We start from the raw sequence: 22,038 nt of genomic DNA, 5'->3' as shown, positions 1-22,038 counted from the left end.
TTTCCAGTTTAAGCATTAAGAAATTAAGAAATTCTTAAGCATTAAGAAACTACTACTGTAATTGATAACTAACACTCAATTTAGTTACTGCATTAAAAATTAATTATATGGTTAAAAAATCTTAAATTTTTTCCAAGATAATTTTGTAAAGACAACATTGTAATATTCGGTAATATTTTGGACTTTATCCCTACTCTTCTCCTTTTAATACTTTTCTTGGCCTTTTGTTCACCTTCATTTTAATTAGTAAAAGTACCTCATAAACAATATGGCTTTAGGCAATCCTTAGAAACTGGTGTTCCAATTTCTTACATGTGAAACAAGTTATGAAAGTGAATTGATTTCCTCTAGGTGTTGGTTATTTAAATTGCAGTAAACTTATAATTTCACAATTCCACAAGCTTTCACAACAAACTTATAAAATGTAAAAATAAGGCATATTCTGGTAAGGAATTCAGGCAATAAAGAGGTTACATACATAGAAGAACGCAAAGGTCTTTGGAAGTATCTCTTCGTGTCTCACCTCCGTTCCCCCCAAAGTACTTGCTATTTCTTGGAAATTCTAGAAAATTTTATTGTTTTTTCTTTTTTATATCAATGGAGTTAAAATATACAGACTGTTCTGTTCTACTGTACAGACCTCCCCACCCCCAGTGCTGGGGATCAAACCCACAGACTGTCTTTTTCACTTAACATTTTATCTTGAGACATTTTGTCTACACATAAAGATCACCTCATAAATTTGTTTATGGTTGGATAGTATTTCATTATACACCTTTGCTCTAATTTTACTCAGCCAGTACACTCTTCATGAGCATTTAGGTTATTTATAGGTATGTTATGTTTCTCTTACAAATAAGTTTGCATTAAACATCATGCATTTGTATCCTTATATTCTCATTGCCTGTATGTTTACAGAATAAATTCCTAACAATGGAATTCCTTACTCAAGGCATTTACATTTTCAAAAACATAAATCACCACAAATTCCTGCCAATACTAATAAGGGCAATGGAGGAACTCTTAGCTCTGCATTATCGAAAGCTGGCATATCAATTTAAAATTTTTTTTTTACTAATAGGTGAAAATGGCATTTCTAGTTTTTATTTATATGTTTTTAATTAATATATTAACAGTCATTCTGTGTGTTCGTGTGTCTTGGTTTTTTTTGGTACCGGGGATTGAACTCGGGTCCTTGCGGTTGGGCAGCAGGCGGTGAAACCACTGAGCTAAATCCCCGGCCCCTGTGTGTCTTGTTTTTATTGTCTTTTTGGGGGCTATTTTTGTTTTTACAGTACTGGAAATTAAACCCAAGACCTTCATACTGTGCTACCTTCCTAGTCTTTTTCTTTTATACAAGGTCTTGCTAAGTCAGTAAGTTGCCCAGGCTGGGCTCAAACTTAAGATCCTCCAGCCTCAGCTTCCCTGAATGCTGGGATTACAGGTGCGCCACTATACCTGGCTTGTGTGTGTCTTTTGATTTACATTGCTGAACTTTTAACTGTTGAATATGTGCAAAGAGGTTGCAGAGAATATATTCTCAGAAGTCCAGAGTAGGGAAGATACTTCATATGGCTTGTTTGCCTATAGAAGTTTCAGAGTATTAGTTGAAAAGACTGGGATACTCCTTGTTTTTCCTACGTTAAAACATTACAAGAGTCCTTCAGTTAATGAGAAGAGCTAATGAGATCTTAACACTCATTCCTTTGAGTATGTGTGTGTCTGTTAGAACTGTACCTAACACTCTAGGCACCCAATAAATATTTGTTAGGTAAATGATATAACATAAACATGGAAATCTGATCACTAGGATCCTAGCCTTGTGGTACCGGGGCTGTCATTCTCTTTTTTTGTTTGTTTTCTCTTTGGTTCCAGGAATCAACCCCAGGACCTGGCACATGCTAGACAAGTGTTCTACCACTGTACTAAAATTCCAGTCCTGCTGAATATGGTGGTGCATGCCTATAAACTCAGCACTCAGGAGGCTGAGGCAGGAGAATCACCTTAAGTTCAAGACCAGGCTTGGCCACATAGTGAGTTCAAGGCGAGCCTAAACTACATAGCGAGACTCCACAGACCAAATAAACAAATAAATAAATAAATAAATAAAATTCCAGCCTATTATATTGTTATATTGAATAGCTCATTTACACTACTCAAATTTAGTCTTCTATATAAAAATTTCATATTTAAATCAGGAATGGTTAAGATTTCATGGGAAGATTCTTCCAAACTATGAAAAGCACCCTCCCTTGAATTATTCTGTCCACGAAACATGTATGATTGGCAGAGAAATTTGAGAGCAGTTCACCATCTGACCAGGAACATGGGCAGTGGCTGTCGGGGAAGGCTTTAGGTAGTGATCTGGTAGTTAGGAGTTTATACAATTCAGTGTTACCAGATCAAAACAGTGAAATAATTATTTTTTGCATTATTTATAAACATCTTATTGTTTCTCAGAAAGGACATTAGTAGCTTGAATTAAAATCTTCCCAGGGCTGGGGATTTAGCTCAGTGGTTCTGCCACCTGCCTTGAAAACGCAAGGGCCTGAGTTTGATCTCCGGTACCAAAAAAAAAAAGTCTTCCCAGTTCCTGGGGCTGGACCTGTGTAACTTAGTGGTGGAGCACTTGCATAACACACACAAAGCCTTGTGTTCAGTTTCACCATGGGGCGGGGCGGGGGTTGTCCCCAGCTCTCTTTAAAAACTTCCTTTAGGGTAAGTTGGCCTGGTAGGTGAAAAACTGGTTCAATTACTTTGCCTACTGAATTGAAGTTATAATAGCCTATTTCAGGCTTTTCTTGCTGAATTAGATTTATAATAGTATCTTCCAGACCTGCTAAATGCATTTCCTATCAACAGGGTACGGTTATTTTAATGTATTTGCCATTCCCACTGACTCATCAGGTCTCTTGCGAAACTCAGGTATTAGGCCAAAGAGATGTAGAGGAGAGAGAAATTATTATGATAATGAATCCAGTTCTATACTTAGGATTTATGAACTTTTCCCTGTATAATTTTCAATTTAAAAAATTTAGAAAGGGCTGGGAATTTAGCTTAGCAGCACCATGCCTGCCTTGCAAGTGCAAGGTCCTGAGTTCAATTCCCATTACCTGCCCCCCCCCCCAATTTAGAAAGCAAGCAAACAAACAGGCAGTGAGTCTTGACATTTCTATAAGAAGTTTTACCAAACATTCAAGGAAAAGAATTCCAATGTTCTCCAGGCTTTCTCAAGGCATAGAAAACCAATTAAACATTATCTGAATCAGTTTGAGATATTCATAACCTTACCAAAACTTAACAGTGGCAATATGAATAAAATATAGTTCAGTCTTACTTTGAGGCCAAAGGAATAATTTGAGATTTATCTTGGGCCTCAGATATAGCTTAAGATAATTGACAAAAGCCAGCAGCTTTATAGAAATAATGTCAATGCATCAATAAAGTTTTTATAAACAGACATTTGGTATACTGTCTTTTCTGTTGTACAGAAAAATGGCAGGAGTATAGCTCAGTTAAGAGTGTGTGATTACTTTGTGCAAGGCCCAGGGTTCAGTCCCCAGCATTCCTCCCCCCAAAAGAAGAAAGAAAATATAAATATACCATAAAAATAGAAATATTAAATCTTGAATAGAACCAATTGTTCTGCCAGTTTTCATTTGAATTATGCAACAAAACACTAAAAGTTTCCCCATAATATCAGCATTATTTGTGTAGTAAAATGAGAAAAAAGAAAAATAATAGTGACCTGATGGGGCTCTTTAATTCAAAGCATTACTAAAGCCAGTCTCAGTAGGTATCCTCCAAAGGACTCTTCTTAGGATTCTGTATAATACTAAAAGATCTCTACAATGTAGATTTGATTCTTCATGGAGAATAAATATTACTTGTTATTCAGAAACCCTAGAAGTTCTTTTTCATGTGGTATTTCCGGAGGTCAAAGTAGTGACCCAGACTACCAAAGGCTATATTCTGAAGCAGCATCTTTCCCAACCAAGATACTCAAGCCAAGAATTGATCCGTGCCTTTGAATAGAACCACTTCTAATTTCATGCTTTTCAATATAGCCACACCTGAAAAGAGCTTTTTTGTTTCTTATGTGGAAAGCCTTGACCTTTAATGACTCTCCACAGGCATGAGTGACCAGGAACTCTATGGGACCCTCCTATTCTACATCACCACCACAAGTAGACCTTGGGCAAGACAGTATTGGCGACATCATTGATGTCATAATGTTGCGGCAGAGCAGCTCAGTGCTATAGCCAAGTGTAACAGTTCAGTGTCATAGCTCAGAGGCACAGCTGAGTGTTACAACTCAGTGTTGTGCCCAAGTGCCACAGCTCTGAGGCACACCCGAGCTTTACAACTCTGTGGCAGCTCTGAAACACAGCTCTTGTAATTTGAAGACTTGAGAATTGGATGGTCAGTAAAAGAGGTGGAGGAAAAAACTTTTATTATGCCAGAAAGCCCAGGTGGGCTCAGAGGAGTCTGAGTGCACTACCAGAAATGAGAGGCTCCTTATATAGGGATATACAGGGTATGCGAGCGTGCTCAATGAAGAGGGGGAAGTGGAGTTACAGAAGATTCCCGAAACACATGCAGAGTGAGCATGCTCACTGAAGGGGGGCGGGGATTACAGAACATTCCTGAGAGGGGGCGGAGTTTAACATTCCTGAAAGGTCACACAGTTCAAACAATCACAAACCATTTTGATACATTGGGCAGGAACCCAGCAGCACAGACTTAACATTTCCGAAACAAAACATTCTGTGGGGAAAAAAATGGAGGCAAAGGAAGGGCCTGTCTTATTGAATAGCACTTCTCTATCAAAAAAGATGCAGACAGAATCTCCAAGGATATTCCATCCCCTAAAACCTTAAGCAAGTGTGGAAGCTGGGCTAGAAACTGCCAGAACCAGAGCGTCTAAAAGTGAAGATGATTTCACTGGAAACTTGAGACTGGAGAGGTCCAAACATAGAGGTTCCAGAGTTGCTACGAGGTGGCTTGGACAACAGACAGAAAAACGGGGCAGGATGGGCCAGGGATTTAGCTCAGTGGCACTCCACTTGCTTTACAAATGCAAGGTCCGGAGTTCAATCCCCAGTACCAGGAAAAAAACAAAAAACAAAACAGGGCAGGTTTGTGCTCATTCCAGATTTTATAGCAACACTGTTGCAAGGTTATTGAGCAATGGGAAAGAACGGTTCTACATTGAAGCTGGGACTCCTCTTTTAAAACCTTTGAGAGTTCCTGAATGTGGGATAAAAATTCTGTTAAATGTTTAAATCAATAAGGAATGCAACTATGAAGGAGAACAAACTATTCAGCAATGAGAGACTGCTCAGAGAGAAGAAAAACAAATAGAACTTCTAGAAAATAAAAATACATTTATAAAGAAGAGGTTAAATAGATTTCGATCCCGGTTACCAAAAAAAAAAAAAAAAAAAAGTTAAATATAGAAACAGTGAAGAATGTGAACCAAAAGAATATTCCACCTAGATATATCTCAGTTAAACTACAAAGTATCTAAAATATCTTGGAAACAGAAGGAACAGCTCATTAAAGCAACTACAGATGACAGAAGAACTCTCAACAACAAAACAAAAGCTAGAAAATACAAGAATGCAGACTTTATTAACATAAAATTGTGCTTAACAGAATACTCAGGAATAAGACCAAAATAAGCTGAAGCAGCCCTGGTGGTCATCGGGCTGACAGATGTTGCAGCCAGATTGCCCTCACATCCAAGGCATAAGAGCAAAATAACACTTGTAGGTAAATAAAAACTGAGGACATTTTTTACTATGAGGCTTGCTCTAAAATAGTAGTTTTCAACTAGTGGCAATTATATGCTCCAAGGGGTACTCTAGAAATATTTGGAGGCTGGAGATCCTTTTTTTCTTCCTTTCTTCTCTGTCTTTTGTACTAGAGATTGGATCCAGGGGCACTGTACCACAGAACTACAGTCCCAGTCCTTTTTACATTATTTTTATTTGAGACAGGGTCTCACTAAGTTGTTCACACCTGGCCTTGAGCTAGAGGTCTTCCTGCTTGAATCTCCCAAGTAGTTGGGATGCTTGCAGTCTTCTTGTCTCCAGCCTCTCAGTTAGCTGGGCTTACAGATGTGTGCCACCACACCTCACTGGAGACCTTTTGATTGTCACTAGACATGTCACACACATCTAATGAGTAGAGGCCAGGGATCTTCCCCAATAGCAAGTAGTTATTTAGTTCACAATTTCATAGTACTAACTTTGAAAAACCTTCTAAAGGAATTTGAAGGACTATCTCAGGAAAAAGAAAAGATTCAAAAGTAAAAAACTAGTCTAAAATGCAACAGGGTATTAATGAAATTTTGCCTCCACGTGACAGTTAATTTGGATTTTCAGCTGACTCTAGAGCAGCCAGCAGGTACAGATTAGTAAAGCATACCTCTGAATGTATTAGGGTGGGTCATGAAGGTACAACCTTAGGTACTGTATCTGGTCTCTGACTCTTCCTGGTGCTCTTCCCTTGCTTTGCTTCTTAGCCACTATGAACTGAGCAGCTTTGTTCCATCATGCCCTTCTGCCGCTCCTGCCTTGGAGACTGCCAACCATGGACTGAACCCTCTGAAACTATCAGCTAAATTAAACTTCTCCTCCTCTAATTCGTGGGTATTTGGTATTGTGTCCCAGCAGTGAAAAGCTAACTAATACATTCTGTGAAATTTTAGTGTCTATTTTGTGTTGTCAATAAAAACTACTTGAAATATTGGATACCAGTATTAGGTAGGTCAGGAAAAAAAGTCAGAAGTAGTGTTCATAATTCTTTATGCTGCTTAGGAGGATGTTAAGCTATTAGTCTTATTTACCATGTTTTAAGGAAAATATGTAAAATTAAGGGTAATTAGTAAAGGATACAAATAGTGTGGAAACTAGAGAAAAAATGGAATAAGGGAAAACAAAAATTCCATAGAAAGATCAAAACAACAGCAGAGACAAAGGCAGAGTAAAAATGAACTAGAGAGGGCCGGGGATTTAGTTCAGCGGTTGCAGCACCTACCGTGCAAGTGCGAGGTCCCAAGTTCGATCCCTGGTACCAAAAAAAAAGAACTAGAGAGAAAAGGTGGTAGAACCCAGTCCAGGTTTTAAGATTTGAAAAAAAAAACCAAAAAACAAAAACTGCTGTACCAGTTAATTTTTTTTTTTTTTTTTTTTGGTACGGGGATCGAACTTGGGACCTTGCACTTTCAAGGCAGGCAGTGTACCAGTTAATGTTTTGGGGTTTTTTTTTCATTAAGTTTATTGGTACATTTTAGGTATACAGTACAGTTACATTCATCATTGGGATCTTGTACCTTTACGTGAGTATCTTGGTTCTTATTTTTTTCCCATTCCCCTGCCCTCCCTTCACTCCCTCCATCCTTCCCTATTTACAAAGACTTTGTTTCCATTTTTTTCTTTTCTCATATTTTTTCTTTTCCCTTCTTTGCTTTCCTCTACCCCTCCCATTTCCCCTACTCCTTTAGACCTTTTCTTCTGTTTCACATTATCAAGTATACATTTTGATCCTTATTTACACTTTTAGTTTTTCACACCAGAAAAACTATTCAGTATTTACACGTGTGTCCTATTTATTTCCCTGTAAGAGTATGTACCAGTTAATCTTAATTCTTAGTTTGACTGGATTAAGAGATTACTAGAGAGGTGATTAGATCATGGGGATTAATCTACTGATGTTCATAGCTGAATATGCTATTAGGAATGGGGCCCACTGAAGATGGGTCATGGGGAACATGCCTATGGAGTGTGCCTCTCCCTCTCTCTGTGTTTTTTTTGTGTTTGTTTTGAGACAGGGTCTCAGTATGTAGTTCAGGTTAGCCTTGAACTCATGGCAGTCCTCCTGCCTCACCCTCCCTAGTGCTGGAATTACAAGTATGTGCCACCATGCCTGGTAAGAATGTGCATCTTTTTGCTAGTGCTCCTCCTGTGTGTTCTGCTTTCAGGCCTCCAAGATGTGAGCACTTTGTTCCACCATGCACTTCTACCATGATATTTCTGCCTTTGGAGCCATTTGACCAAAGATTGAATCCCCTGAAACCATGAGCCAGATGAAACCTCTCCTTTAAGTTGTTGAGTATTTTGTCCCAGCAGTGGGAAAGTTGACCAATGCAGAAAATTGGTACCAGACAAGTGAGGTCATTATTGTGACTATACCTGAACATGTGGTTCTGTTTGTGGTATGACTACTGCTGGCTGCTTTTTTTTTTTTTGGTACCGGGGATCAAACTCAGAACCTTGCACTTGCAAGGCAGCCGTGGTGCCACTGAGCTAAATCCCTGGCCCCTGCCGGCTGCTTTTTTGCTAGATGTATAATGAGAATTGGGAGCAAAAAGTAGAGCAGAAAACCCTGCTAGATTTCAGTCTTGCTTTGGGTCCTATTTTTTTTTCTATCCCCAATTCCTCCTTTTGAAATAGTAATATTGGGCCAGGGATTTAGCTCAGTGGTTCCAGCACCTGCCTTGCAAGTGCAAGGTCCTGAGTTTGATCCCTGGTACCAAAAATAAAAAAATAAAACCTGGGCCAGGGATTTAGCTCAGTGGTTCCGAGGCCTGCCTCACAAGTGCAAGGACCAGAGTTCTGTTTACCCTGTGCCATTGTATTTTTTTAAATGTGCCATTGTATCTTTGGATTAAGTAACTTGCTTTTTAAATTTTACAGCGGGTCACACTAAAAGAATTTTCCTTGAGTCTCAGAGGAGACTTTGATTTGGACTTTTGAGGAAGGCTGGAACTGTCAAGACTTTGGAAAAGCAAGGGCTGGGGATATAGCTCAGTGGTGCTGCGCCTGCCTGGCAAGCTCAAGGTCCTGAGGTTGATCCCCGGTACAGGAGGGGGGAGGGGGGAGGGGGGAGGGAACATGGGAGAACTTTGGAGAGGCAATTAGTCCATTTTTGTTTGTACACTGGATAGTTACATGATGGTGGGTCTAATTATGGACTTAATATCTTTATGGATTAAGTATGGTTTAAGGAGATATAATTAGGTGTCAGGTTGACAAGGTATGAAATTGTGCCAGTTAATCTTGTCAATTTGACTGGATTGAGAGACTCCTGGAGAGGTGACCGGATGGTGGGGGTGCTAGAGCTGAATGTGCTATTATTAGGAAGTAGGGCCCACCTGGAGGAGATGGGTTCCTGGGGTGTGTCTTTGGAGGACAGATGGCTCATGGTGCTCTTCTCTACCGTTTGTAGTGATTATGTGGACTGACTGGGCTGTGGTTTTTTTTCCCCATGTGGTAGCTGAGGTTCCTTCCATAGTTTGCATTACTGTTCATCCCAAGAAGTGCTTCAAAATATTCGCTGCACGTTCAGGAAGGGCTACAAAATGACTTTTTAGCGTAGTACTGAGGGTCAAACCCAGGGTTGCTCTATCACTGAGCTACATCCCCAGTCCTTCCTTCCTGTCTTGTCTGTCTGTCTGTCTGTCTGTCTATTTATATATTTTTTGAGAAAGAGTCTTGCAGAGTTGCCAAGGCTGGCCTCGAGCTTCTGATTTCTCTGCCTCAGCCTGCTGAGTGGCTGGGATAACAGGCACGTGCCGTCCCACACCCAGCAGGGTATTTCGTATATCTGCAATTCAATCCTATCACATTTTTAGTATTTATAGTATCTCACTTTTGGCCACTGAGAACCACTTCAGGTTGGTTTTGTGTCCTTTGACACAACCCAGTCATTCTAATAACTTGTTGGCTTTTTCCAAGCTCATTTTATATATTTAAGGATAATAGGATTTTTAATATTGTTAACATTTTATATTGATACATACTTTTTCAATATTGAAAAATCGTAGTAGTTTTCGTTTTTGTTCTGGTGGTATTGGGAATTGAACCTAGGGTGCTCTACCTCAACAACATACATAGCTATTTATATATATTTTGAGACAGGGTCTCACTCAGTTGCCCACACTGGCTTCAAACTCATGATCCTCCTGCCTCAGCTGGGATTGCAAGGGTGAGCTATCACACCCACTGAAAATCTTGTTTTAGTAGGATTTATATAATTTTACACTTTTTCTCTTTTTTACTGCGAGAATGTAATTGTTTAACTTTTTATTTTATTTTATTTTTTTAGGCAGAGTCTCACTTTGTAGTTCAAACTGGCCTTGAATTCACTGTGTACCCCAGGCTGGCCTCAAACTTGTGAGGACCCCCCTGCCTCAGGCTTCCAAGTGCTGGGATTACAGGCCTGTGGCCCATGGCTGGCAATTGTCTAACTTTTACACACTACAAAACCAAAGTTAAGGAAATACTCAACACAAACTTTGCGGTCCTAGGGACTCAATTTTTTCTTTTTTTTTTCTTCATACTTTGTTCACTAAATTCCTATCAGGTGCCTGTTTTTAAACATTTTTTTTATTAGTACATGTCTGTAGTATATAATGATTACATGCATCATAGGAGGTTGGTACATAATCTTAATTTTTTTTACTTCTCCTATTCCTCCATTGCCTCTCCTTCCCCCTTCAGGTACCTCTTTTTACAACAATAGCATATTTGTTCAAAAATAATACTTGGTTAAGTGACCTAATATAATTGATAAAAGGTCAGACAGCCCTGGAGGCAGAGAGTTTTTCTCCAGTGATAACGGCCACGATGTGTAAACTACCTTAGATATAGCATAATATTATATCCTCAATAGGTACTTCATAAATGCTCTGGGTGTTTTTTTCTATCCTGGATTTGGGTAACTTTTAAGTATAGGGCCTTGATAGGCTAAAAGAATAGTGCCTCCAAAGGTATTTGAATTAAAATAAGAATGACCTGTGTTTATTTCTTAGAGATTTGTTTTTCTTCTGCTGAAAAGGGAGCCACATTCTGCAAACAGTGTTGATTGATTGAGTCTTAGATTGAATTTGGATTAACAAAGAGGCAACTTGCAGTTGTTTGGTGCTATTTCTTCAACGCCAGTAAGAAACTAACTTGGTTTACTGTTTTTTCCAGATGATGGGCATAAGAAAGCTCGAAATGCTTATCTCAGTAATTCCAATTATGAAGAAGGAGATGAATATTTTGATAAAAATTTGGCACTCTTTGAGGTAATGTTTGAGAGAAAACTACAGAGATTATAGGAATAGAGATTTCATGACAGCTAGTTTTCTATTTGATTTTAAAGTAGTACAAACTGGATAATAACTAATGTTAAAATATACTTATGTTGTAACTTGTCATTTTAGTTAATTTTGTCTATATGATCTAATTATAGCAAGTACCTATTAAATGTTATGAAGGAAGAAAGAAGAGTGCTGATTTCTCAGGGATATGGAGAATCTTGCAACCTGATTAGATGCAGAATAATTTGAGTGTAAAACAATCCTATGTTGCCGGGGATTTAGCTCAGTGGTGCCGCTGCCTGCCTCACAAGTTCAAGGTCCAGAGTTTGGTCCCCGGTACCAAAAACAAAACAAATAGAACAGTTCTGTGTTTGCTAGGACTGTCATTTAACTTAGGACTATCTAAACAATAACCACTCTTAAGAAGCAGGCTGCCAGATTAAGATTTATGTCCTTTTTTGTTGGTCTGTGTTTGCAGTACATGAAATTTACATTCTTTGGGGGGATTGGCACATATATATAACATATCTTAATCATTTACTATCCCTCTTCAAGCCTCCCCTATTCCAAAAATGTCTTCTTTTGTAACAAATAATTGTATTTATAGGTAAAATGTGATATTTTCATTTATATAGATATTATGGGATGATTAAATTAAGCCACTTAACATATCCATCACCCCTTATACTTTTTAGTGATACAAACATTGGAATTTTAGTTTCTTAGCAGTTTTGAAATACACAATATATTAAAGGTATCACTATATTGTGCAATAGATCTGAAAATCTTATTCTTCTTGTCCAACTGAAACTTTGTACCCTTGGGCTGACATCTCCCTATTCTTCTCTCTTTCCCTCAGCTTCTGGTAGCCACTATTCTACTCTCTACTTCTGAGTTAACTTTTTGGTTTTTTGAGAGGATCTTGCTATGTAGTTCAGACTGGCCTTGAACTCACTATGTAGCCCTGGCTGGCTTCAAACACATGGCGATCCCGAAACCTCCTAAGACCTGGGATTACAAGCCTGTACCACCATACCCAGGCTGAGTTAACTTTTAGAGTCTGCATATAAGTCAAATTATGTAGTATTTATCTCTCTGTGCTTATTTCATTTAGCATAATGAAGGAGGACCTGTATGTGTTAACTGACTGAGACAATGTAGACTCTGATGGGTCTGTGGCCAGACTGTTGAAAGGAAACTGGTTTATTTCAACACTACCTTTGTCTGTCTTTAGACAACAATGCCCATGCATATCTTGCAATGTGCTTTGTTAAAAAAAATTCTTTTCTCTCAGCCTTGAGACTAAGGTCTGAGTTGAATATTTATTTCAATCACAAATGTTTTTTCTCTGCCCTTGCTTGGTGCTATAATTATTACACAGCTGGAAATGTAGCTCAGTGGTAAAGTATTTGCATAGCATATGGAAGGCCCCAGGTTTGATCCCCCGCACCTTAAAAATAAATAAATAAATAAAACTAATAATTGCCATAAATGTTAGTAGCCAGAAGAGAGGTGTGATATTATGGTCAAGGTTTACATTACTAATATGAACTTTTAAATTACTGGATCCAGTGATTTTTTCACTGTAGATAAAGTTATATAGTTACTACAAAGAATAATGAAAGTTTTCATTAAGAATGTTATAAGCAGGGGCTTGGGGGTATAACTCAGTGGTAGAAAATTTGCCTAGGAAGTGTGAGGCCCCGGGTTGGGTCCCTGGTGGGGTCGGGGGAGAGATAAGGATGGATGGATTAGTATAAGTGAAAAACAGCATGAAGTTTCCTCGTAAAAGTCAAAATAGAACTGTCACACGATCCAGCAATTCCACCACATAGCCAAAGAAAATGAAGTCACAATGTCAAAATGATGTCTACATTTCCATGTTTGTTGCAGTATTGTTCACAGTAGCCAAGGTATGCCACCTAAGTGTCCAACAGTAGATGAACAGACAAGGAAACATGATACACATACACAGTAGGACAGTGTTCAACCTTAAATAAGGAGACACAGTACATGTGCACAGTGAGATAATGTTCAGTCTTAATAAGAGGGTAATCCTGTCACTGGTGACAACAGATGAATTTGGAGAAATTATGTTAAGTGAAATAAGACAAATACCACTGATCTCACTACATGTATGATCTGAAAGTTGAATTCCTAGAAGCATAGAATAGAATTCTAGTTATCAGGGGGCATAGATGGGACTGATGGAGTGATGTTAATCAGAGGGCACAAAATTTCCATTAGTCAGGAAGAATAAGTATCATGGCTTATGTCTAGATGTCCCCCCAAAGCCACATGCAGTCATAGGTGGGGCTTTTTCAGAGGTGGCTGTATCTAGAGTGTGCAATTGATTCATAGTGCAATGCTTAGGAATAAAGGTGCTAGGATTAAGGGCTTGTGATTACTAAATCAGTCCGCTGATTGGTTTGGTAGCCAACCTAATTCCGGTAGCCTGGATGAAATATAAGGCACAGAAAGAGGTTTGTCTTGTTCCTTGTTGCTTTGTTACCTTCTACCCACTATGAACTATTTCTCCTTTGCGATGCCTGCCTGCCACACCACCCTGCCTTGGAGCCAGCAATTATGGACTGAAACCTCTACAAAGTGTGAGCTAAATAAACCTTTCCTCTTTTAACTTTGGGTCTCAGCAATGAGAGAAAAGTAACTAAAACAATAAGGATTTCAGATCTGTTATTCATGATAACTGTAGTTAATATATACTTGAAAATTGCTAAAACAGCAGATTCTCAATGGTTTCGCTATAAAAAAATAAGTGTGGTGACGGATATATTAACCAGCATGATTTAATCATTACATAATGTGTGCATATGTCAAAACATCATGTTGTGCACTGTAAATGCATGCAATTTATTTATTTACTTACTTGGTGGAACTGGTGATTGAACTGAGAGCCTTCACACTGAGCTACATCCCCAATGCTTTTTCAAAAAGTTGGGCTGGGGATGTAGCTCAGTGTTTCTGCTGCTTGCCTCAAAAGCGCAAGGTCCCGAGTTCAATCTCCAGTACCAAACAAAACAAAACAAACAAACAAAAATTATTACTTATTTTGAGACAGAGTCTACCTAAGTCAACAAGTTGTCCAGGCTGGACTAAAGCTCCTGATCCTCCTGCCTCAGCCTCCCAGAGTGCTGAGATTATAACTGTACCACCACACCTGGCTAAAATATGCAAATTTCAATTTGTCAATTAAAAATTTTATAAGGATTCATAACACCCTTATAAAGTGTTAACATTTTTCTTTTTTTTTTGAGACAAGGTCTCACTATGTAGTTCAGGCTGGCCTTGAATTCACTATGTAGTCTATGCTGGCTACCTCAGCCTCCCGGGTGCTGGGATTACAGGTGTGCACCCCATGTCCAACCTATATGATCCTTTAAGAGTGATGAAAAAATAGTCTGATTAGTAAATTTTCTTAAAATACTTACTTGTGAAAATTTTCTTATTTACTTTACAGTTTTCAGGTAGAACAATTTGGTGTTGTTTTTTTACATAGTATTTATTGAGGATAATGGGTTTTATTTTGGCGTATTGTACATGCATATAATACACTTTGATCTTTTTTACCCCAGTAACCTTCTTTTCCCTTTTCTCCTCTTAGCTCATTCCTTTCCACTTCTCTAGTCGTCTCCTTTTTATTTACTTTCATATCAAGAAAGTTTATTTTGAGGCTTATTTTCATTGTGCTTTGTAATTCATTTCTTCCGTATTTCTGGCTTTATAGGAAGAAATGGACACCAGACCAAAGGTGTCTTCTCTCCTCAATCGCATGGCCAATTACACTAATCTGACACAAGGAGCAAAGGAACATGAAGAGGCAGAAAATATCACTGAAGGGAAAAAGAAGCCCACCAAGGTGAGGCCTCAGAATAACAAGAATCATTCAGTGACTCGTAACTTTTAAATGCTTGACAAGTGCCAGGCACCTGTTGGCACTGGTGTCACAGTACAAACAGTGTCCTGGCTGTCATGTGAGGAGACAGTCTTTAGACTGTTTTAACTCTGTAAAAATGTACAACATTAAGTCTTGAGAAGTACTTTAACAAATATTTGAGGAGGATTAAAGAGACTGAGACTGGCAAGGGAGCCAGGTGGAGAGGTTTGCTACTTCAGACAGGTTGGATAGAGAAAGCCTTCCTGACAAGGTGATTCTTTTTTTCTTTTCTTTTCTTTTCTTTTTTTTTTTCTGACAAGGTGATTCTTGAGCAGAGACCTAATTGGTGTGAGAGAGTGAGCCATGTGGGAGAATAGCATTCCACCGAGAGGTAATAGCAGGTCAAGAGCATCCCACACCCATCTGCTCATGCCGTCTATCTGTTGTGAAGTTGGATTTTTTAAAAAAAGTAAATATTAGTTTTTCCTAGAATGAAAATGAGGTAACATATATGATTTATCCTTCTAGTTGTTCAGCTCTTTAAAAAGCTGTAAAATGACCCTTGGGGTTCATTTCACCATCTATTCCATTTACCAATTAATTCTGAAGGATTTCCATCAAGTCATTATTCTTTTTTGTTGCTGTTGTTGTTTTTGTTTTGTTTTTATTTTTTTGAGACAGGGTCTTGCTATGTAGTCCAGGCTGCCCTTGACCTCCCTGTGTAGCCCAGGATGGCCTCAAACTCACAGTGATCCACCTGTCCTCAGCCTCCCAAGTGCTGAGATTACAGGTGTGCACCACCATGCCTGGCTAGGAATAGTCTTTTATAAAATAGAGATTTATATGTGTCTTTTGAAGATATCACTTAAACTTGCTTTAATATTAATATGGTAGTTAGGGAGCAGGTTTTTATAGAAAAGATCTAAAAATTTAAAAATGAAAATGGTATTTAAAAATGAAAAGCGTCTCTTATGGATGACTAATTTTTTTCTTCTGTCTACATCTTTCTTTCTAGACCCCCCAAATGGGTACCTTCATGGGTGTCTACCTCCCATGTCTACAAAATATTTTTGGAGTGATCCTCTTTCTGCGCCTTACATGGGTGGTAGGCACAGCCGGAGTTCTTCAGGCCTTTGCAATTGTCCTTATCTGCTGCTGCTGTGTAAGTTTTGTATTGGCTCCTGGAGATCATCTGGAACATTTTGTGTTCTCAAGGGTATATGTGTTTGATGTCTTTGGGAATAAAATACTTATAATCTCAACAGGAGAGATTATTCTGTTATAGAAAACTGAAGGATTTTCATTTATTTAGTGCCTGTTATCCACTGCTTGCTATCTAAGATTGTACAATGTGCCAGAAATTACAAACCAAGACTTCAGTTGGAAGTAGAAGATAAAGAATCTAAAACCTTGGAGCTTGATAGCACCAATATTGTTACGGAAAATGTATTAGAAAATGTGGTTTGTTATTCCAGTGTGTATTGAGAAATAGAAACTGATATTTATTTGAGGAATGAGGCATATTTGAGTTTGATTTGGTTTGGTTTTGAAGTCCTTCTTCCTTAGAAATTCAGTTTTTCTAGGGCTAGAGATTTAGCTCAGTGGTTTCGGCTGCATGCTGCACAAGCTCAAGGACCCAAGTTCGATCCCCGGTACCAAAAAAAAAAAAGAAATTCAGTTTTTCTTTCCAGGTCTTATCTTCCCTACACTGGGAGCATTCTTATCTTCCTTTAGTTTAAAATCCTCATTTTTATGTGTCCCAGGCACATCTGTCATTCTTATTATGCTTTTATTTCTGTCACCATTTTACTCTCCCTGTGAGTTATGCTTAGCTGAATATTACACAAAGCAGGTTAAGTAGACATAGTCCATATTGTAAGTTAACAGTACTCCTGTTTTGTTTTGTTGCCAGTTTCTCAGTCTTGAAGCTTCAAGGCCATATTTCTCCGTGGAGTTTTTTTTATTGTTGTTGTTTGTTTGTTTTTAGTATCGAGGATTGAACTCAGGTCCTTGCGCTTGCAAGGCAAGTGGCAGAACCACTGAGCCAAATCCCCGGCCCATGGCCATATTTCTCTTTGGTCACATCTTACATCTAATCAGCAACCAAGACCAATCCATTCTCGGTCTGAAATCTCACATTCAACCCTTCCTTTTTAGTCTCACTACCACCATTGTAATTCTTACCTCCCATTAAACTGTTATAGACAGGAGCCTGTAGTCCCTCTGCCTCCAGCTACTCCTTATTGGCAGTCCATTCTGTACTGTGCTACTCGGTAAATTACAGTTCTTCTGTACTGAAGTTCCCAGTCCTTACCTTTCTTGCTGAACGTTGTTCTTGGTACCTTAGCTAGTCGTTAATCAGGTTCTAATCTATTTTCCAAGTTCTCTCCCTCCTTACTCCTTTTGAGTGTGTCAGGCTTTATTTCCTGTTTAGGAGATTCAGGGTGAGAACAAATGTTCTTGGGTGAGATTAGGCTCTTAGCACCTAATCTACTGGTTATATGATACCAAGGCCATTTTCATAGTACAGACACTCCTGTGTGAGGACCTACCTGTTTAACAACTGTTTGGGTTTACAACCGAGGCGTGCTGTTCAGACTTAACCTGGTGCTCAGACTTATGACCTGTCTTTTTTTTTGTACAGTTCTGTTCATCTTGTTTATAGACCCTCAATGTCTTTTTTTTTTGGTAACAGGGATTGAACTCGGGTCCTTGTGCTTGCGCAGCACGCGGCGAAACCACTGAGCTAAATCCCTGGCCTCAATGTTTTTTTTATTTTTATTTTTTTATTATTATTTTTTTAATGTCTTTTTTAAATAGTGCTGTAATTTTTTGCTGATTGTACTGTACAGTACTATAGTTTTATGTTCTTATACATTACAGTACTGATGTAAATTATGCAAATAAAAGCAAAGTCATCAAGTTGGAGTTTCCTTTGACCATTTTATTGTTCTGAATATTGTAATGTACATACTATATACAATTCCTCATTTAGCAATAAATTCATTTAATGACCTGGTTGGTGGAAAGGAATTTGGTTGATAAACAAGGAATGTCTATATCCTACAGATAATAGTAGTGTGACTAATGCAGAGTTGGACACATTAGCTCATTTCCATACCACTGGGTACAACAGCAACTCCCATAAAAGTAGGTAGAGTTAAATCCTTAAAAAGTGCTCTGAGGTCTACAGATTGGCAAGTAGTATAGAAATGTCAACTTTACCTGATAACAGTAGTGTCCTTTCTCTTTTGTGGCAGACAATGTTGACTGCTATCTCCATGAGTGCCATTGCCACTAATGGAGTGGTGCCAGGTGAGTAGTCCAAACTTGGGTTTCAGGGATTGTTAGTGATTATTGTATGTTTATAAAGCCAGAGGTAGACTTCCAAAGAACAGATTAATATCTGCTCTGCTGGTGTTGATTTTTTTGTTTTGTTTTGCTTTGCTTTACTTTGCTTAGTTTTATTTCATTTTGTTTTCTTTTGTTTTGCTTTGCTTTGCTTTGTTTTGTTTTGAGACAAAGTCTCACTATGTAGTTCAGGCTGGCCTCAGCTAGCAGTGATCCTCCCACCTGAGCCTCCCAAGTCCTGGATTATACGTGTGCATCACCACACCCGGCTTACTGTATTGCTTTGTACTATAACAGAGTAACAATCTATAGGCCTTTAGAATATTATTTGCCTTTAGAATATCTTCTTTAAAAATCTATTATTTCCTAGACTGCAGAGCTTTATTTTCAGTCACATTTTAGCTTCTTTTAGTTGGGATATATTTTATTAGGCTATCTCATGCCCATATTAAATATTCCTGTTCCTGATAAAATGCACTGCTTTTTATAGAGCATTGGTTGTCCTACAATAAAAGTTTCATCTTTTACTTCCCACTAGTAATCATTAACACATTCAGAATTTTTAAAAGCCTGACGCATTTAGCCTTTATGCATATGTTCATTTACTTATTAACACATTCGAGATTTTTAAAAGCCTGACACGTTTAGCCTTTATGCGTATGTTTATTATTCATATTTATGACTTGCTTACATTCCTGTTACTAATACTCTATCCTGCTCACCTTCTATTTTGTCTTGTAGCTGGAGGCTCATACTTTATGATTTCCCGGGCGCTGGGTCCAGAGTTTGGTGGGGCTGTTGGCCTCTGCTTTTATCTTGGTACCACATTTGCAGCAGCCATGTATATCCTTGGTGCCATTGAAATTTTTCTGGTGAGTAATGATTTAATTTTACTCCACAATGTAGAAGAGAGTTGGATTTAAGTTTATTCTTTGATATCAAAGCTTCTGAGAGGTCACCTGTAGGAATCAGTGTGGTGATTGCTAACCTGTTCCTGGGCTCTTGATTTAAGTGTGAAACAGAAAGGTTGAGATATCTTTTCCCTGTCCCTTCCCCTTCACCTGATTGCTACCACTTCACTGCTTCAACTAAGTTATGGTCTTGGGAGGCAAGACTTGAGCCTGGGGGAGAAGGGTTAATAAACCTTACCTTTTTTGATGTCTTTATCACAATGAAATAAAATGGATTTTCATTTCTCTATTCAATGGGATGTATTCCTTACTATTAAAAGTGGTTTTAGGAGAAGAAGGGCTAAGCTAATCATTATTATCTTATATATCCCTTTGAATAAAGTATTAATTTATTCCTTTTTTCTCATTTGGAAATGTAGTTATTCAGAGTAGCAAATAGGAAAAAAAATCCATAGTATCCTATTTCTATAGGTACTCTAGATCTAAATAGGAATTAGGCTAATTCTTCAGTCATTTTCTGTTTTAGCTTTGCTTTCTTTCATGAAAGCAGATACAAATTGTTACAGCCCTTACTCGATTATTTTGAAATGACCTCATTTTCTTTCTTTTTTTTGGCCTAACAGGTATACATTGTGCCCCGGGCTGCCATCTTTCGCAGCGATGATGCCCTCAAGGAATCAGCAGCCATGCTTAATAACATGCGTGTCTATGGCACAGCCTTCTTGGTCCTCATGGTCTTGGTGGTATTCATCGGCGTGCGCTATGTGAACAAGTTTGCCTCACTTTTCCTGGCCTGTGTCATTGTATCTATCTTGGCAATCTATGCTGGAGCTATCAAGTCTTCTTTTGCCCCCCCCGACTTCCCGTACGTGAATGTCTCTTGGCCTAGTTATTAGATAGTCACTGACACTATCTATACTATGGTAATTTCAATCAGAATTTAACGAGTCTGAGATTTCTTATGGCCCAGTCAGCTGGTAGGAAGCCTAGAAAACTGTCCTGTTGATCCTCTTCTCTATGTCCCAGGCATAGAACTAGCAGGTATAACCATCATTCAGATACAGATATTAGGTTTTTCCCCCAATAACGATATTTGAACTCTTAGTGAAGTACTTTGCAAACAGTGTCATTATCAGAAAGCTTTATAACGTATTTAAACGTAGAATTCATTTTATTAATGAATCCTAAAGTCTTACTTAGTTAAACTTGTTATTCTGTCTTCGAACTTTTAAGTGCTAAGAATTTCTAGTTATAAAATAAAGGGAAATTGGGCCGAAGATTTAGCTCAGTGGTTCCGGCACCTGCCTCGCAAGTGCAAGGTCCCAAGTTCTATCCCTGGTACCAAAAAAATAAAATAAAATAAAGTAAAGGGAAATTAATGTCATATTATTGGTATGATATTATATCCCGTCAGGTAGTACAGGTACCTTAAAGTGTATTTTTTGAAGTAATGCGTTTATGCAAATTCGTTAATCACAGGCTCACCTTTTTTTTTTCAACTAGTGGCATAAGGACTAGCTGACACCAACTGCTGTTTGTAATCTTGTTACACAAATTGTCTTTGAAAGTCATCTGGATCATCTGGAGCTCAAACCTATCAGTCCTGTGTTGATTTAACAAGATTACAGAAAAAGATTTTTTTTGCCTCATGAAAGAAACAGCCTTAGTGACTTTTAATGACTTAACCTAAAGTTAACTAATGGCAGAGTAAGAGCGTGAACCTGTTTTTCTGACTCCTGTTCAGTATTTTGTTGTTGTTGTTGTTACTGGGGATTGAACTCAGGACCTTGTGCTTGTGAGGCAGGTGCAGTGCCACTGAGCTAAATCCCTGGCCCTGTCCAGTATTTTTAATGTTATGCTATATGGTATCAGTAATAGATTCTATCATAAATATTTAATTTGCTTATCTGTAAAATAGCTGAAGATCCTTTTCAGAGTTATGAAAGATCTAAAGGCAACATTTTGGCTATATTTCATTTTGGAAAATTCCATGCCTTGGGTTCTTCTTTGGGGCTTCGCCTCTTTTTCAATTGGGGAAAAAGCCATAATTCATTGTATTTTCTTTAAAGTATTCCAACAAAACAAAACAAAAGCTTAGAAAAATACACGAAACATAACTGGGAATTGTTGAAAGTCATTGACTCTGAGTAATAGATACATGATTCATTTTGTATGTGTGTAATCACTCTGAAGATTTAAAAAGTTGCTTTGTTCTACCTAAGAAGTGTTTTAGCTATGGGTGTATTATTCTTTTGTTGGTATTTAGGTCTTTGGGGAGAACAAAAATGAAATCAGAAAAAAACCCAGTAAAATAAAAGAATAATTATATCACCCTTTAATACCTTCATTCCCACTAGGTCTAGGCTTAAATTCAAAAATAGTTTAGTCTTAGTGGGATATGTTTTTTTAAAAAAATTCTAGCCAACCTGTCTTCCTCACCACAGTAGTCAGAAGGCTTAGCATAATATTTCCAAGGAGGGTGTTATGAATTTCAAGCTTTTCTAGGCCAAAAAATAAGAACTTTTTAGAAAAATTAAGAATCAAAGGACTCCAGGATTATTTTGACCTGACAGTTAATCAGTAGCCTAACATTTTTTGAAAGATGAGTCAGCATAGTGTCTTCTGACAGTTCTTGTGTTTGAATTATATCAGTGCCATGTACCACCAGGATGATCTTGGGCAGAATATTATATTTCCCTAAAATGTAGTTCCTCCATCCATAAAATAAGAAATACTAATTCATTGTGAGATTGCTGTAAGGATACATTGGCAGAATGTTAAGTCACCAT

General features: G+C 38.1%; 1 protein-coding gene across 9 annotated transcripts in view; it reads left to right on the top strand.

The window, feature by feature from the left end:
• Slc12a6 (solute carrier family 12 member 6) overlaps positions 1-22,038 on the top strand; it is a 108,377-nt gene that overhangs the window by 60,084 nt on the left and 26,255 nt on the right. For 6 of the 9 annotated variants that reach the window (XM_087207546.1, XM_087207545.1, XM_087207550.1 and 3 more), the window contains 6 exons: positions 10,983-11,077; positions 14,838-14,969; positions 16,003-16,149; positions 18,248-18,302; positions 19,080-19,210; positions 19,873-20,114. In XM_087207546.1, coding sequence (XP_087063672.1) covers positions 10,983-11,077; positions 14,838-14,969; positions 16,003-16,149; positions 18,248-18,302; positions 19,080-19,210; positions 19,873-20,114 — 802 coding nt within the window. Of the gene's footprint in view, positions 1-7,300; positions 7,346-10,982; positions 11,078-11,099; positions 13,702-14,837; positions 14,970-16,002; positions 16,150-18,247; positions 18,303-19,079; positions 19,211-19,872; positions 20,115-22,038 lie in introns of those variants that run through there. The other 3 variants (XM_087207544.1, XM_087207547.1, XM_004861493.4) reach the window with 2 other exon arrangements.

This window comes from Heterocephalus glaber, unplaced genomic scaffold (assembly GCF_053883595.1).
Source record: "Heterocephalus glaber isolate CG9 unplaced genomic scaffold, H.glaber_assembly_v1.0 deba00000809, whole genome shotgun sequence".
NCBI classification, from domain to species: domain Eukaryota; kingdom Metazoa; phylum Chordata; class Mammalia; order Rodentia; family Bathyergidae; genus Heterocephalus; species Heterocephalus glaber.
This window is presented reverse-complemented; position numbering and strand designations above follow the sequence as displayed.